The sequence below is a fragment of the Varroa jacobsoni genome, unplaced genomic scaffold, assembly GCF_002532875.2.
Source record: "Varroa jacobsoni isolate VJ856 unplaced genomic scaffold, vjacob_1.0 scaffold_404, whole genome shotgun sequence".
NCBI classification, from domain to species: domain Eukaryota; kingdom Metazoa; phylum Arthropoda; class Arachnida; order Mesostigmata; family Varroidae; genus Varroa; species Varroa jacobsoni.
This window is the reverse complement of record NW_019213306.1, coordinates 536743-555427: the sequence shown is the minus strand read 5'-3', so window position 1 is coordinate 555427 and position 18685 is coordinate 536743. Positions and strand designations below refer to the sequence as shown.

The window sequence follows — 18685 nt, the reverse complement described above, 5'->3', positions numbered from 1 at the left end:
TCTGAAACACTAGGGCGATTTACTTGTTGAAGGGAGGATATATTACGGGCTTGTTCTTAACTCTCATCTGTACTAGTTACTTAAGTTTACTATTCTGCATATGAAGTTAGTCCTAAATATTTAGTCAATGTAGGATAGTCAATAGGAGAGATCAATTGTTGTGCGAGCTGGAACGACAAAACTTTTGCTTGAATTTATGATAAACACCTTCCGAATCGAGTCGCCTCTGTGCCGTGAGAATTTCCCTGGCTTCCTTAAAACTGATGGTAGGTCAACTCAGGACCATGGACATCCTTAGCAAAATTATATTCACGGCTGTATTAATTCAAAGCTAACTTAGCCCTGTACACACGTGCATGCGTGCATGCATGCGGCCACATGTGCCCAGTTAAAGGGGGGATAATGCCCAACCACAAGCTCGCCCCATCCCCTCTTTAACGTCTCGGGACAAATTCTATTTTTTATCGCCAAGCAGCGATTTTTTATGCATCTATTCAAACCATGTCGAAGAAAGAGAAGAGCATTTGCATTTCCCACAAAATCTGTTAACCGCTCGTCGTGATTGTGCTGATTTTATGTGAAAACTATTTTAATAGGTAGATCTTTTAAAATCGTATTGCAGATTCTAATAAACGAATGAACATTATAGAGAGAAGCCGTAATTAAAAAAACAACCAGTAAGTACGTTGCGTTGTTAAAATACTCTGAGGTCATTAGAGTGCCACCTCTGGCTGCTGTTGGGCCACCCCAAGTTCATGACTCGTATCCTTTCCATGAAACCCCAAATTAATCTTTTTCTGTTCAGGCTAATCTTTTAAGAAACAAGCCACAAAGTTTGTCCGAAAAGAATTTTTAGAGAATCATTGTCAAATCTCTCTCCGTCCTGTTTCAGCACTAGGCCCTATGACTACTGATAGCCGAGGGCATCTTGAAATGTACTTATGGGCAAATATCTTTGTCGAAATCGGCACGTGCAATCGAATACGCTTCAAGCACTTGTCATAACGTTGCACGCAGTCAGAAATCAGCTGTAAGAAGTTTGTTATCGCGTGGACCTCTAAGACTCGGAATAACTGTGAAAAAGTGCTCTTTGGGTATGGTACGGTTGAGGACAAAGGGTTGCTGTTAGAAAACGCCTAGTCTTTCTTTTCCTACACACTTTAGTTGCCGCAAGAGTTGTTATGAGACAACCTGTTGCCCTTAACATGCGCCGCTACATGCTTAATACTATTCATTTATTTACTATTGCAAGTGATAGCCTGAGACATAATTTTTTCACTGATCGAAAACAAAATAGATATTTTTTTATATGCTTGCCATTACTCCGCAATTTCGATTGGCCAAGGTGGAAATTGGAATTTCAACGTTGTGGCTGTTACTGTAAGATATAGCGTATGTTAGAGTGTTGGACGTCGTTTAATAGTTACAGTTGTACATACGAGTGACAACAAAGTGTTACTTAAAATCATTTGTTTATAGCCCAGACTGCAAAAACGCAACGGTTTAAAAAGTGGAGTCAATTAATCCAAACTTAATTATTATCACAAATCTGTTATTATGTTTCGGTACATTACACTGTGGAAGGTCAGAAAGCTCTACCCGAGGGGCCTTATATGTAACTTTCGATTTCGCGCAGAGTTAATAATAGTATTTAAGATCTGGCACATTTCATTTGGGATCTTACTTGCTCGAGCGTAGCTAGTAGAGTACAGTTTTTTTTTTTCTTTGAAATAGAACTATATTGTATTACGGATTTTATTAGAAAAATACAGCGAACGGCGCTTTTAAACAGCTGTGTTTTACTGAGTAAATTCTGCTCAGAGAGGAAATGTATCTAGCAAGAAAAAAAAACAGATGGTAAACCTAGGCACGTTTTACGTGACATGGCGAATATGGAACTCGTTGAATGAATGAGTTCCCTCAGTGTTCTATTCGTTTACGCACCATCTTATCCGTTTCGTGTCTGTAGGTGCTTCGAATCTTGCAACCGATCCGGCACACGCTCACCGGCGTTTGCGTCCTTATAGCGCACAGCAGCAACTAGGATAGATGACACAATCACTGTTTCTACGCGATGTCCTTATGCACGACTCAGTCGTACTAATGAGTGCTCACGTACTCAACGTTAGCAAAAACTGGAACTCCAGTCTCACTATGAATCAGATGTCTACTGTTTCCGTAAATGCAATTCTTTCGTCTGTGCCACTCACCAAGTTGCAAGCGCAATATTGTGGCCAGTATACAGCCCCGTTGTCGTTGTACTAGTCGCAGTTGATCTTCTATTGATACCCTACAACTACACACACCTGCACACGTCTGGGGTTCAATTCCCGGAGCTCTGACTCCGCGTAACGGGACCTTAACGTCTTTTAAGACACCATTGCAGCTTCTCTCGCCCAACTGGCGAGGGGAATCCTACACGAAGAAGTCGCCTGGACCAGCGTCGGCCGTCATCGTTAGAGCGCGTTGTGGCCGTCATCATCCCCATGCGCGTTTCTCAGCTTCTCCACATGCTGTACCAGGCGGTATTAACACCAGTAGGAGTACCATTGGCTACTGCAGCCGTCGTTACCGCCACGGCGGCCACCAGCGCCAGCGGTACAGTTCCGTCGCCGGTACCGTTGCACCGCCGCTGCCGTCGGTCAACAGCGAAGCACAGTTGGGGCAGAATTCCAGCTCCTCGAATCCCTGCGGAATGGCTTCGTCTTCTTCTGCCTCATGAGGGACACCTCCCGGTTACCGCCTTCTTATTATAGTCGTGCTTGTCGCAGATAGAATCTACCGGCCGCAGCTGCTGTTACTACGGGCAGCTCTCTCTATCGGCAAGAAATTCTGTGACATGAGCCACATTGTGAGTTGTAGGCGCAACTCTTGCTCCGTTTCCCTGCGACAATCCTGCTCGTTTACTCCAACCCACCTATTGATAATGACAGTGCTAGCCGACGAACAAAATTAAGTAATGACGAAAAACAAGAGCAAGTCATCGCATCAGAGGCTACGAGGACGATAATGAGGGCCAGGTGAAAGGAGAACAGAGACATAGGCGCTTATTTGGCGCTACCGCCGCCACGATCGCTGACGCGATGGCAATGAAGGAGGAGACAACTGACCGCGCGATCGTCGGCATATTAGTTCTTGGCCGCCGGCGTCATTACTACTCGAAGAATCGAAGTGACATAAATTGGTTTCATAGTGATATAGCAGTAGTAATAATAATATTAACGATGACGGTGATGACGCTGGTGGGAATATTGACAACGAATTAAGCTCTACATAGAGGTAATCATGTTAACCGAATGTAGCGGGTACAGCTACGGGTGCACGTTAATTTTTTCCGCGCCATAGCGGACGAATTTCACGTGGCAGTATTTATATTATAGCAATTGACGCAATTACAGTTTGTGATTGCACTTAAGCGTTCTTACCTGAGCAGAAGCTGAAAAAGACTAAAAACGTGAGTGAAAAGCTGCCACAGGCTATTCATACTATAGCAACGTTTTACCTGAAAACAAATTCGCTTTATCTGGAATGCAAAAATAAGACACAAAAAAAAAATGCATTTTCTCGCTAATCTACAGAATCAACGATGGAGCACAAGCTAGCTGGAGCTAATTAGCGGACAGCTTTTGGCTTTAATCCACAAAAGCTGATTAATAACTAACGAAAAATGATGATATTTTATAATTTTTTTTTCTTTTTAATATTCAGCATAAAATAAGCGCACAAAAGGCCATGGAACAATACATATTTAGGCTGCGAAGGCTAATGAAGCTCCCGATACCGTGACGACGAACCGAGCACGATAAATAATCGATGTTCATTTTGGTTTGTTATAGTACCGTTTCTCGTACGGATACGAGGGTACGCCGCCACCGCTGCCGTGGTGTTCGTAAAGGAAGAAAGGTACGTGGTCTTAGGTTATTGTGGAACGTGTATGAGAAAAGCCATTTCGCGACTAAATCTACAACCTGTGGGTAAAGCGACAACACGTAGGTCCGTCCTCAGATCGTGCATAGCCCGTTCTGCTAGTAGAACATCCGGAAGAAAATGAGGAATCCGTTCGTGTGAATCTGACAGACCCCGCATTTAAGTTTACAATAGGCAGATTGTTTCTAGAATAAGTAATCAATTACGGTGCGCAGTATCCACTTCAATATAGTTCAACGATAAACCATTTGGCTGTGATATGTTATGGGGACGCTCATGCATATGCACAAGTTTTTTTAAATAGACTCTTTAAATATACACATATAGACTTCTAGGGTGGGTGTTTATGCAGATAAAGTGACAAAGGTCATAATTTCTATTATTAGGTGGTCCAGTTCCTTTTTTAGGCCTGTTGCTCATAACAAAGACTATAAATAGCAGATAACATGATAAAGTAACGCTCATCAAAAGGTAGAGCAAATCGAAGCCTCGGGACTTTAGACCTTTAAAGGAATTTTGGCGTTACTTCAAATAGGCTCAAATTGCGATCTATATGCCAATAAAAAATTCGAGGTTTATCATTAACGAGGCACGTTTAGGCAGTTTAAGTTTTTAGTTAAATTCTTAATACAGGTTAACTGTATTTCATCTAGTAACAATTTTGCAGTAAACATCGCACTTGATTCGGTTGTCATAAAAACTATATTACATTAAATTACTTCTACGACATATAAGATTAGATAATTCCGTTTGCTACTTCGTATAATAGATTTAATAGGCTAGAAAGAGATATAGCCCAATATTTAAAATTAGGCGTTTTTATAAATTTTTTTTGTCTCAGCTGAGTCTTCTGAGCCATCTTTGTAATGCTTTAATAGTCCACCTATCTACGTGCATAAACAGACAACGTAACTGCAATAATACCAACTTAAATGTTGTTTTCTATGGTCGTTAATTGATCATCCGGTTCGGAGTATCGACCGCTGCTGTTGTAAGTAGTACCTGTAGTTTGCAAAACATATATTTATTTTTGGGTGTATGTATATTTGTGTTTCTGTGTGTTTTTGGGTGTGTGTGTGTGTGTGTGTGTATGTGCGTGTGTGTGTGCGCGTGTGCGTGTAGAAACTAGACAGTAAAACAAAGAAAAGAAATGCAGGCAACGGTGACGAGTTTGAGACAAAGCTCTTCTGTCGCTCGGCCAAAGCAGTGAAAGACGGATTATTGCATCGAACGCCCAGTGGCAACCAGCATGCCAGCAGCGTCACCATCATCGCCGTCGTGGATGGTGCAATGGACCAGCAAGAGCTGAAATATCACGGCATAATACAGCGGCAGCTGCAGCAGACGAAGACCCAGAAGCCTAGGCGAAGTTCATTTAAATACGCACCACCTACCGTTACCAGCCAGTGGCGATCGCCACTACTGTGGTTTTCAGTTGTCTTTTTCGTCCTCGAAAAAGCTGAAAAACGAAAGCGTAAAAAGATGAAATTTTTGCAAATAGTTCCACGAAATCTAGCTACCTGGACAATCTGTTTGAGTTCAGTGTATTACAATATCTAAAAAGTTACACATGAAACTGTTGGGCTGGAGCGCATAGCTCTGAATGGGAAAAACGGGCATAAGGATTGGTCTTTACATTATAGCATGCAGTATAAACCGTCGCAGTCCTACACGCGCTGAACGATTCAAGTCACTACAATGTATAGAATCAAAACATATATTAATATATTAAATTCGGCAGAGTCTGTCGCCTCCCTGAGAACTATTTAAGCAAGCATTATAGAGCGTCCAACGCGTCTGAGGACCAAGTCCAACCGACCCGGAACAAGGACTTATTGTACATGATGGCGCTAAAAACGCCAAAGGATTTGACGCATGCGCATTTAATGCTGTCACCCCTGAGCAATATTCTGTGAGAATAAAATTTGCATCACTTAATCTTGCGAATATACAAACGGTGCCTAAACATCGATAATTATGTAACACTCACGCAAATTTCTTTCATCGATGGAAATATCAAAATTTTACCCCAGTCACAGACAGCGACCAAAAACAAATGTGCTAGTCCCTATACTATACATTAACAAACTTGAATTGCTATGTTACAACAGCAGTTATCTATAAGGAAATTTCTTTTCTGTTGGCACATTTATAAGAAATTTAGCATACTTGTTACGAGAAAATTAGTTTCAAGGCAAATTTCCTTAATTTTATACATTTCGACCGTCAACGTATCTATAACTAGCCTGTAGAAAACTGCACACGCACAGTTAATCATACGTAGTTATTATATAGTTAGTTGGGCGCAGAAATGGAGACGACCCTAAAAACCGATTTTGAAGATCTGGCAGGCCTTAACGGTACGTCTTATCGCATCAATATCCAAAAGATAGAACATTCGTTTCAGTACCCGTAAATATAAGAGAAATTCGCAAAAAAACTTTCATCCTTAATAGCGCAAGTAAAGGGAGACGTGAATAATCCCTTCGGCGTGCTGTTATCTCGAACTAACTTCAATTTGATAAGTATTTTGATGAGTACTAGTTGTGCAATACGGGAGCGCTGTTAATAAAACGGTCGTTTGCTCAGCTGTTAGCCGGTAACTTTCTAAAAGGCTTCCGTGTAATTCACTCTAAAGATGGAGAGGTAATAAAAGTACTTCAGAGTGTTTGTAAATGCCTCAGGCACCTCGTCCAAGATTCAACATGATATCTTCCTACTTATACTTTTTCTATGTAGAGAAACAGTGTGAGGTGTTCTAAAAATGCTGGCATTCAATTGCTAGTGCTTACGCGAGATTAGCACACAAAAGTCATATACCTGAAATCGATGTAGTGGTAAATGAAGAAATTGATTTTACATTCCGCGTTGATAAGATACCATTTCAATATTATCGCGGACTGCAGTTAATAGCAGAAGGGAACATTTCGTAAGGCCAAAGAGTTTGGGATTACATTTTTGCCTTTTGCTCTAAGCTTAGTTGGCGTATGGGTGAGGACTTTTTCACCAGATGGTACAAGATGTATCTAAAGAGGACAAGGCTATGAAAAGCTAGTTTATCTCTACTAGGAGGTTATACTTGTTACGAACGATACTACACGACTCCCTCCCAATCGAGACAATTATTATAGCCTCTGTTTCTAGTAGAACAGCAGCTGTCAGGGGGTCAACGCAGAGGACGCGAGTTTGGAGGGAGGACTAACAGTTGTGCTTGTATAGAGGTTTTGTATTAAATAATTTGAAAATATTTACACGTGGCCAGTAGTCAGCCCTCGTATTGTACATTGTTTTCCTCGTCACCACTGTTTGGAGCACCAACTAATTCTCGATTTGTCGTTCTTGGGACCGTGGAACGCTCCGAACTCAATTAAGTAGCTAACGTCGTCCTGAAATGTAGTAGCTATTCGATGCCGCGTGTTTTGAAATTGAAAAATTAGAAAAATCTCTGACTCTAAGACTTGAGCGCGGAGTTCGAGGGCTTTAAACCCGTCTCATTCAATAGACCCCTTATTATTTGTGGACAAAAAGTGATTTCACACTTTTCTTTAATAGCGATAACGATAGCTACTGAAACGTTTACGTGGCGTGGAGTAACGATACTATAATTATCTTGACTAAACATGAGCTCAATTCTTAATAAATTGACCGAGGAAAGGATTAAAAAATACTTTTTAACACAAACATAAAACGAGTAATAATTTCGATATGAATAAATATTGCTGTTTAGTTAAGCATATAAAAACATTATTGAATGCAGCCATAGTAAAAATTCTGACACGAAAATAAATAATCATAGCCAGGCATAACTTCGAATTTATATAGGAACGTTAACCTCCTACGATTTTGTATCTAACTAAATGTTGATAACAGCTTCGACAGTGTTGCTCTGAACTGTGTATTTAGTAAGGACAAAGTAGAACAGCTTATTTTCTCGCTAAGAATATCATCAGAAAACCACGCTTCATCCTTTGCTGTTTTCACCGATCTACACACACAGACGCGCAAAAAAACACCACATTCTGAAGATTATATGAACGATTTAGGTAGTTGGAAGATTCTTTTTTCGACGATTTACTTAGCCGTACGGTTGCAGCACAAATGTAGTGAAAGCTATGAATCCCGGCTTACGGTGGTAACGATTGATAGGGCTTTTTCTATTATCATTGATAGTATGTCTGCCTGTGCCAACAGCGAGTACTACGCGACAGGAGAATAGAAAAATCACGTTTGTCCAATATGATGACATAGATAAAGTATCATTATTTTTTTACTCGTACTAGTCCCAATCTGCAAGCATGGATCTAGATAGACAGCGGCAGCCCTCAAGGCGTGATGTATGAGCTAACTAGCTGTTATCACCTCACTATATCTGTTCATTTATTAGTGGACTCATATAGCTTTCACAACGTTCTAACTAACGTATGCAGAGCGTAAATTCTCAAGTTATATCGATTGGGAAGTGTGTGTCTTCGTCCACTTTTTGAACGCTTATCGTAATTATACATAGGAAAAAAAAGGTAGATACGTCCATGTCGTCGACGCACCTGCTGCATTATAGCAAACTTTTAAACAAACACTATCACAAATCTTAAGTCAGAGACAAAAGCCAATAAACATATAAAGTCAACCCTCTTGATCTTTGACAATGAGTAACATTTTTAATCACCCGCATAGCTGATATAAACACACTTGTTTATAGTGGTTTGAGGTCTCTACAAAACCTATTCCTCTGTAAAGCTCTAAAATTTAACCAAATGAACACACACAAAGTTAACGCACACGTTTATTTCACTTTTTTTCTTAAAAGGTCGGTGACATTTATTGAGATGCCCAGGCCCAGACCCAGACCACCACCCACCGTAGCAGAATCACGGACATCCGATGCGATGCGCCTCTTAAATTCCGCCAGTGACAACTAATCGTCTTAATGCCTTAAAGCTTAATTGTTCGGTGTCAAGCTCCGGTGGGCTGGAGTTTACCAGAACGGTTTCCCGTCGATCCCGTTGCCCAACGAGAGTGGTGGATTGCCGCATAGCGTGGAGAGGAGTTGATAGTACGAACGGATACGTGTACGGGACGATGACTTCTCGGTGCTAGATTTGTCGGCTAAATTCGACGTTATCATAGTAGCTATTGTTGTTGTCGTCCGTTCGTTAGATGAGGCGTTTGTTGGGGATGCCTCAGGTGGTGCCAGTACTATTACTACTGAACGTTCGTATCGCTGTGGCCGCCGCCACAACTGCTGTTGTACCCGATGTGAGCCCAAGCGCGACGTTAGCGCACGAAACGAATAACCGCTACTGTTATTGCTAGAGGCGCCGCCGTCATTTTCAGCGCCAGCAGTAGAAGCGGCCTTTGTGGAAGTCTTGAGAGCGCGACTATTGTGATCATTGGCGGTGATGCACGCGGGCCAATGCAGGATCCTATTGGCAGATTGGTAAGTTACCACAGCCAGGGTCTGGCTGACAGAATAGGACAAGAAGGCAAGCAGCTACAGCTACCAGTCAACGACACAGTAGCTACTCAAGGTGACATCGTGTCTACTCCGAAACAGATCAATATGACTGACACCCACTGCCATTGTGGCCGTTCGCCGTTACACTTCTGCAACAGATATCATTGACGCAGATAGCAGTTGCACGTGGAACGATGGAACCGTTCGATGACGCGCGTGCTTTTTGTGTGCTTTGTTGTCGTAGCTATGAGAAAAAGTGGCCCCACGAAGTTCTGAAAGTTGATTTGTCATCGAAATGTAGAGCATTCTATCAGCGCAGAGGAGTAACTCACCCAGAAGATCGGAAGATGAGCTGTGCGATCAATCAGAGAGGTACCTAACCATATGTTTTCTTCGCAGTAAATCAATGAAACTCTGGACTCTAGCGACTCGCTGGCCGACTAAATAAGAACAAAACGTAAAAATTCGACAGTTTTCTCCAGGCTCGAGCTCAATTTCGGTCAAAAAACTGCTCTAACAATGCTGCTGTTATGCGAATGGTGATGACGATGGAATATATTCGTCATTAACTGGCTTACTGCTATTTCTGCTACTGTTGTTGATGCCGATGGTAATAATCATCGTCGTGATGGTAGTGATAGATGATATAAATGGCCGCTGCTGAGTGGACTCTCACATCGCCTCCTTGATTCCCTCCAGTGTCTACTGCATTGTATGTGATTATAACTGCAAATCAATATCGTAAAAATTATAGAATAACGAACCGATGGCTACGCGGAGGAAACTTTCGTTGCCCTCGACGACGACGACGACGACGACTTTCTCTTATGTACGAGACGCAAAACAAGATATAACCGTTAAATACATACAATCATAGAAGTAAATTACCTTCGCGCACAAGAGCATTACAGTGCGTCCCAATTTGTAAATGGTGAAGGGAAATGGCAGCGTCTATTGGTGCGGCATATTGCTAACAGGCCATTACTGCTGCTGATGTGAGCGTGCGTTTGTGTGAGTACCGTCACGATTTGATCACAGCCTAAAAAATAACGATGCTGATAACGAACGCTACCATACGCCGAACTTTATCGTTCGCTGGTGCCCAGTAACTTACCAAACGGAACCTTACTGCCTGCCCTTCTCAGCAGAATAGCATCTTTCGATACTTAGAAACGACGCCAATAGGAAGAGTTTCTTTCCAATACGATAACTGCAACGGCTACGTCATCAGACTAGGATAATCAGCTTAATTGTGTGCCCCCCCCCCCCCCCCCCCTGAAAAAATTTCGCCATAAGTCTGTTTATAGACCAATATCACTGCACGGATTGCATATGATGATTCTAAAACACCATGCACGTCGTGCCCACTCAAGGCATGCTGGAAGTACCTTGGAATAATTTGCCATAAACGTCTACTTAAATTGTCTATCTATTGCTATCAGCGCAACGAATCTATTTTCAATATGTCCAGCTTCTGTTGTCTGCAAGGCCCGAGTCCTACTTTATGTGTAGCTAAAAATTAGAACGCATGACGTTAATAACAGTTCGTAGAAAATGGTTTTGGCCTAATATAGCATTTAGCTACACACGACAATCTTCTGTACACCAATAATCACCCTGTCGGGTGCCGTATCGTGCAATTGCATGACATTAACTCTACACTGCTGCCTAGTGTTCCATGATCCCGTAAGGTGACCATTATCTCAGACTGAAAAGATTTACCATCTATTCGTACTACGTGCTCGGTGGACTGCGTGGCTTTTTCATTCAACTAGGCGCGTCTTAGCAGTGTACCTAGATGTAGATGCTTAGTCTAGTCGAGATTGGTGTCAAACTTGATATAAGCAAACCAGTACGGCCCCATTGGCTATCTACCTCTCGAAAGCATTCAACAAAGCTGGTATCAATTGTTTCAGTAGTACCGCATGCACGATCGGAATAGGATGAACGGCTGCTAGATTAGCTAACTCCATTATCTAACACACTATAATAGAGCGATTTAGGTTTAGATATGGCTACAATAGATTTCCAATGAAAACACGTTACTCCTGCACGATTACGTGCGCGGGTTCGCTCACATCCTCGGATATCGTAGGAAATTTTGCCTAGTGCTTTGCCTTAATGCCACTAAAACGGTAACGGTCTTAACATTTGCCGGATAGGATAATAAATGATTCACTTTGTGCCTGAGTGTCGTTTTGTATCTCTTACTTAGCGTTAAGTTGCTATTAAAGTTGGAATTCGTAAAACATTTCCTTTCATAGAAAACGAAAACAGAACATTCAAACAATCCGATTTTACTCGAACTATCACAGCTTTGAGAATGGCTATCCGCATTTAAATTTCCCACTCCCTCCATCGCTCCACTCTGCAATACGAACAATGTATTTGTTACACTTATAACAACCGTGGACTGATGGAACATCGACGTCTGGGGCCATCTGATCAAGTACTGAAGGTATGGGGCGTTCAGACAATGGAGCAACAGTTGAAAAAAGTCTGTCTGTCTGCAACGGGGTTTCTTAAAAGAAATAAGGTTATTTTGTTTACGCACTGCGGTCTAAATAACATTCCTTTGTTTCTTGAGAAGCAACCCTACATTCGGGACGATATGGGAGAGTTGCTTGCTGTATCTCCTTACGAGTCCAGCGTTTGATTAAGAACGACTTCGACGAGCACCATTTGTTGAGTTTGGAAATAAATCAAGTAGATTACCCTAACACCTTATCAACGACTAGTCTTAAAAGCATTAGGCTGATTTTTATATGAGTATACACTGGATTGTTCGAACGTTAAACGCTCGAACTTTATATGGGGCCACTCAGAGGACGCGTATATGCACGCTATGCTGACGTCGTGCTCACAGTCAGGTAAAAACTGTACCCGTTGACGATAACACGACGAGTCATTTGCGTGCACCGTTCTCATGCTGCCTCTTAATGGGCCATTTCACCTGCTGGCACGACGCTTGTTCCGCCCGTAGCCACGCTGTAGATCGTTCACATGAATCGTTCCCCTGACAAGTGCTGGCCATTTTTTATTAAAGTATTACGTTGGTCCCCTGCTTAATGGCGTATCAGTGTCGTCATCTATTACATCAGAAAGAACTGTCCGCATCGAAATGTTCTGTCAGAAGTGTTGATAAATGTTATTATTTATACATTTTTTAATAGAATACAAAAGGAGGATAAATTTTGGTTTTATTACGTGCACATTAGTATATGCCTTCGAAAGAATTTTCAGTCGAGTCTATGGTAGGCTTGCTTGCAATAGATACGAGATTGTTTCAATAAAGATTACTTGCAATGGAAAGGCGGAATCAGCTTAGGAATCTTGGATGACTATTAGAACGGTACTACTTTGTTCAAAGGAACTTTACGTGCAGTGGGTATGTAGGCCAAAAAATTCACAGAAACGAACATAGACGCAAAATAGTGATTCTAAAATGACCTTTTGTAAAGCGTTTTTAAATCATAACTCATGATTTTATGGGCTGTGTTTTATCTTATCTGCTTTTGATGTGGTCTATTTTGAGGTATTTTTCGTAAGATGCGTCCAAAGTAGCACACCCTATGCTCTGACCGTACATTAGCTTAGCACCATAAGTCAAGTAAATGCAGTGGATGTATCCTGAGTATAACTGAATGGGATCAAACTTACGTAAGCAACAAAGCGTGAAGAATAAACGTGGGCCGATCGTTTTTTTTTTTTATTGAATTCCCCTCATCTTTGATGGTCCTGAAAACAATTACTTCTATCGAATAGGACGATCACGCCGTGCGTTCAATAATGTCTAAGGAAATTTGTTGATTTACTTTTGCGTATAGCACACAATGATTTTATGGCATACAAAAGTTCGCTACTTTTTATCAATCAGACACTAAAGATAAATCTGACGATATTCTGCGGGGTGTACAGGAACGAAGACGCAATGACTCAGTATTTTGCGTCTATGTTTTTTTCTGTGAATTTTTTCGCCTACATAAGTCTTTGTAAGAACATAAGCGTTTATATTAGTTGGATTTCGAAGGGTGAGTGCACTGAGCATTTCGACGTCAACGTAGAACGGCTCGACTGTGCACAATAAGTCCTGTTCGGAAAAAGCAAGGCCCCCTCCAGAGGAATCAGTGACGTCTAGAAACGATTTCGCTTACTGAAACAAAATCCAGACGAAAATATTTAACAGGAGCAATCAAAATCAAGATTCGATAGCACCTGCCTTCCTGGCTTCTTAACCTCGTGCAAATGTCTGCTCTTGTGTAGTTCTGCATACGCCCTTACGCGGGGACCCTGCAGGGTCACGGTGCTGACCATCATATCCATGACGGGTGTACAAAACGGAAAAAAATCACGCAGGAAGGAAGAGCTTAAACGGGGCCTTGCTGCTGCTGCTGCTGTTACTTGTCGCCCGAACTGCACAAGCTTGATTAACGACGAAGGTAACGAAATGGTATTATTTTTCTAATCACTTCTATATACCAATAGGTACGCTGATTGTTGCGTAATTTTCAACGGCAGCCACGATAACTGTTGCAGGTTACCATCGTATCGAAGGCGCTAAAAGCAATAGAGATAACAATTGAACTCACTCAGTCATTAGTTGAGTTATTCAGTTAATAGGAAGTAGAACAGTTATACTTATATTACACAATAAAATAATGACCGGAATAAAGGAAACGTAGTTACTATTCTACCAAAGCAGTTAATAGATAAAGTAAGAACAGCTCAAGATATGGATAGCTGCATATATATTGTTATTGTTCGGTATATATGTGGAGCTAATTTCTGGTACCGAAAATGGAACGGTATTTTAACGTTTCGCTGCCATCGGTCCAAAGCTGACAAACATCATTTTCACTAGGGCGGTCAGTGAAAACGAAGCTTGGTTGGATTATAACACATCCGGCGTTCAGAATACCATTATCACCGCCACCGTTCGTCTATTGTAGCGTAGAAATAATACAAACATGTCATCTGTATGTACACATATAAAACATGTATTTGTTATATGTCTTCCGATGTACGTTAGCCGTTCGCAAAAGCTTTGGCAATATCTTTTGTGCCATCGATTTGTGCTAGCAGGAGTTGTACAAAGGTATCAGGTTATGACAGCATATACAAATAGTTCGATAGAACTATTTATTATGGGAAGATAGACACTCCATAAAGAGAAATAACGCCCTGCAACACATTCCAACATGAAGGCAAATGTATGGGTCTGCGAGCGCTGCGTTACTGATCCGACGAGCTTCTGCAATATGTCAAACGAATCGATTAGATAATATTAAATAAGCTTCATTTGTTCCTAGACATGTGTTTTCTATGAGTTGAATAAGACCGTTTCGTGCACTATATAGTTCCCGCATGAAATATGTACGGGAAACACACTTTGTCTGGACTGTTGTTTCAGTGGAAGCATAGCTAGCGTAAACGTCTAATAACAAGGGCAAGCCTCTTCAGATAGCCGACACCTTTTTCTAAGCCTGCAAATTACACTAAGCAACAATACCAAGATTATGAAGCCGAGTCGTTGAGTTGATTTTTTAAAATACATTTTCTAGTTTTATTTTTCTAAGATGCCACAATACTCACTATGTGTTCACTGTATAGTCATTGCTAGACGACCGAGAGGCGAGAAAGCAGCAACGGCCTTCGAGAAGAGTTACTCTATTCATGGCGACCACAAGCAAAACTATAACAGGAACGGCGGCAGCTTTAAAGCATCGCTGCAAATCAGGCCGGATGCAGTTTGGACTCGGAAGACTTCCGCAGCAGCCGACTTACGGCCTCTTGCGAGCCTTTTCCGTAGTCAAGCCGTTCCATTGTACTTTTAACATGGATTAAAGGCTAATAAGTGCCTATGTATGGTTGGGTCTGTGCAAAAACGGGCTGCCACTGGTATGTATGGGTCTGGGAAGAACCGGTTGTTCAATATGTGAAATAATGTGCATAAATAAAAGCAGCATGAAATCACATAACAGGCAAAGCTAGCGAAAAGCGTCGCGAGTACAGGAAAGTTCCTGGCAGCTGGATTTTATCTGCTTTTTTGGTTTTACTGAAGAGAGCGGGCGTCTTATGCATTGGAAATCACACAGCGAAGAAGTTACAATGCCCTTATTGTATGCCAGCTAAGTACAACATAACGCAATGGAACTTAAGGGTCTTTCGCTTACGCTTTTTGTTCCTTATTAGTTTCCGACAGAACCAAGGGCGACACAGTGCCACTGAACCACGTTACGTCGATCCAACGGTAAAAACAATGTCAACGATGGGTCGCATCAGCAGTCAAAGAGCTAGAACCATCGATTTTGTGTCCATTATTAGATTTGATTGGTAATACAAGGACCATTCATCTATCGCTGTTGTCACATTGAGAGTCAACAGTAGTCATATAAACAAATAACAACAATCAAATTTTGTGATGTTCCGCTCAGGCCGCAGCAAGGACTCTGGCTGTAGTTGCCGTGCGGGTACGCAGGCAAGGAAGTGTCGTCGGCGTAGTCTAACAATCCTTCCCTTACTTTTGCCAATTGAATCTAGGACGGTCACTACTCATTCCCCACACACCTCTCTGAATACCCCCACCCGCCCGTACTAGCGTTGTTAATGCCGTGTGCATCGGGTCAGACTCGGACCCAGTTGCTATGTAAGTAGCATCATTGCAGTATTTCCGCGGCATTAGTGGATATGTAAGAGCTTTGACAAATTCTGTAAGAGAATTTGTTCGATTGGCTTGGATAGCTGACACAAAGGCTAAGGTGCCGTTTACCTTACTCAAATATTTTGTTTGTCCGTCCGTTAATAACCGTTCTGATAAACAACGGAATTGGTTTTAATTAGCACTACGCATTGTTAATAAGTCAGAAATGCGCTGTACGATGGTCCGTCTCATTAGTCTTTATTCTAGGTTATAAGTAAGCGCATTAAACTGGGATAGAGGATGATGATGATGATACTCGAACGCCGTTTTGTAAATAAAAAAAAGGGGAGAGGGCGCTGGATTATGGCGCTGTCTGTCTGTCTGTGCGCGAAAAAGCAAAAACTAGATTATGTGAAACGATCGGAAGAAGACAAATGATTGAACTATGGCAATGGCTTGAAACTTCGATCTGTTTGGTCGTAAAATGAAGGATAGCCCCCTTACACTGATCAAAGACATTAATTCCGCATCGACGACGTATCAGCTACCTTTTCGTTGTTGCGCGGACGGTAACCGGAAAACGAGTCATCTCTAATTCGATGTCCTTATCGACGGACCATCCGTCCGTTTGATCATTTAGTTAGCAGAGATAAATTATCCAACGAGACGAATCGAAGATGCTTCGAATACAAAGAGCTATTTTAACGTTTTTTACAATATTAAATTATATAAACTTGATCACAATCACTGAACTGTGAACGAGGAAAATAGATTAAGGTGCACACCATGGCAATGTACAACATTGTAACATAACAACAATTGTAATCTATCCTCTTTCAGAGTAGGGACCAGATAACATCGTCCGCGAAAACTTGCGTAGACAAAATAACATTTTATGCTATATTTTTATACAGGATTGAGATTAAATCAACAAAAATCCAGAAGACAACTGAGATTTGTATAACACCACATTACAGGCTAGATTATGTCTCTAACATTATGAGCTTCACACGGCGACATGGGAGGCTACGTTTCCTATGGGTCTACCCATACAACTGTTTATTGTCGACAGTTTAACGTGGCCATGCTGGATCTGGAGCGAGTCCGTCAAAAATGGCCTGGTTTTGCTAGTTTTCAATGAATCGTTCCTATACCATTGCCCTTTTGGAGCCCGAACGAGCGTCTTTCGCTATGTTGATCTTCTTGTATTTCGTTTATAATAGATAAATATTTATCGTTATATAAACGTTGTCACCGGCAACTAAATTGCGGATTTAATTGCTTTGCTCTACGTTTGATAAACGGTACTCTATGCTTTATTGCGCAATTTTCTACGTAACCATTGATGCTGTGTTATGTTAGGTAGGACCCCCGTGAACGCCCCTTTGAGAACTCTCGCAATATGCTTTACCTGTGTTTCATTATTTTATATATAATATATTTTATTATTTAGTTTTATTAATGTTATGTTAATTATATAAATTCTGCATACACACTCCTGCGCGTACAACAGATCAGCCGCTGTCCTGTTGTGTCAATTTCGAAAGAATTTGAGTAAATGATATTCCTTTGTCGAATACGCGCACAATATTAGAATCGTATATTTTGTTCTCATTTTTAAATGTTACATCGCTCAGGCGACCGTTTGTCATCGCTTTACATGCTCAAAAGGAAGCACCTAAACTTCAATAACCCTTCCACAGGAACTGGGCGTAATTGCCGGCATATTTTGTCGGACACGCTGTATCCCAGGGCCAGTAGCTTCGTCCATGGTAGGTCCTCTAACGTCACCTGTCTGGAACGATGACCACTACAGAACAGTTGAGTAAAAAAGAAAGGCCTGATATCCGACATGTCCTGCTTAGCAGCACGGACGTTATTCTGGCTCCATAAAACTTGTGAATGACACGAGGAGTCTCATAGGTCTTTATTTTTCAGTTTTGCTTGTTGGTCGGTCCCGTGAGGTCTTCGCGAATTGTGTTTTTTTTTTAGGAACATGATTTTCGATACAAAATTAGTATCGCACTCCTGCTATTCTTCGGCTAGTACGCTACAAGCAGACGACGCTGCGCATGCGCCTTGGCGGCACTGGCCTAAGCCTGAATTTGCGAACATTCAGCATTTTTCCGGCCGGACCCTTCATAAGCGCCTCAGACATAGGGCAACATATACAAATTCGGTCGCTTTAAACCCATTCACAGGACAGTGTGAAAAAAATCCTGGAAGGTACAGCTTATTCTCAAAACAACAATCGCTTTTGTAGGAAACCTGATGAGGGCTAGACGTCAAGTGCGGTCCTTGATAGAACGGTGCTCGTTGTCGATATTTGGGAACAGTATTCTGCTTCTATTTATTGCTCCGTTGTAGTTCAAACAGTTTAATCTAACCGGTAATATTAGAACTTCGGGTGGCCGCAAGTAAAACAAATTGCTAGTGTAATGCCATTCATTGCTTCTCACTACAGATTATGATATACGAATTTGGGTCCTATGGGTGGTGCCGATGTATTGCTCTTCAAGCGCCATTGCTGTTAACTATTGTAGCAGGAGTAGTAAGGATTTGTAGATGATTATAGATAGATAGATAGATAGATAGGTATAATGGATCAATTCGATAGAAAATCGGATTTTTCGTTCGTAGCTTTTGGATCGGCTGGCTGACGA

General features: G+C 41.6%; 2 protein-coding genes across 5 annotated transcripts in view; one reads left to right on the top strand and one right to left on the bottom strand.

Moving 5' to 3' along the window:
- The window catches only part of tyn (trynity), a 68930-nt gene extending 65422 nt beyond the window's left edge, over positions 1 to 3508 (bottom strand). Inside the window, exon 1 of the mRNA XM_022832646.2 lies at positions 1945 to 3508. Coding sequence (XP_022688381.1) covers positions 1945 to 1947 — 3 coding nt within the window. The 5' untranslated portion in view covers positions 1948 to 3508. The remainder of the gene's footprint in view (positions 1 to 1944) is intronic.
- LOC111260135 (solute carrier family 25 member 32) overlaps positions 1 to 18685 on the top strand; it is a 99786-nt gene that overhangs the window by 51877 nt on the left and 29224 nt on the right. Inside the window, exons 4-5 of one of the 4 annotated variants that reach the window (XM_086968176.1) lie at positions 3837 to 3903; positions 8735 to 11572. The exons of 2 other annotated variants lie outside the window; for them this stretch is intronic. In XM_086968176.1, the coding sequence (XP_086824302.1) occupies positions 3837 to 3903; positions 8735 to 8752 (85 nt within the window). In that variant the 3' untranslated portion in view covers positions 8753 to 11572. Of the gene's footprint in view, positions 1 to 3836; positions 3904 to 8734; positions 11573 to 18685 lie in introns of those variants that run through there. One more of the 4 variants, XM_086968175.1, reaches the window with a different exon arrangement.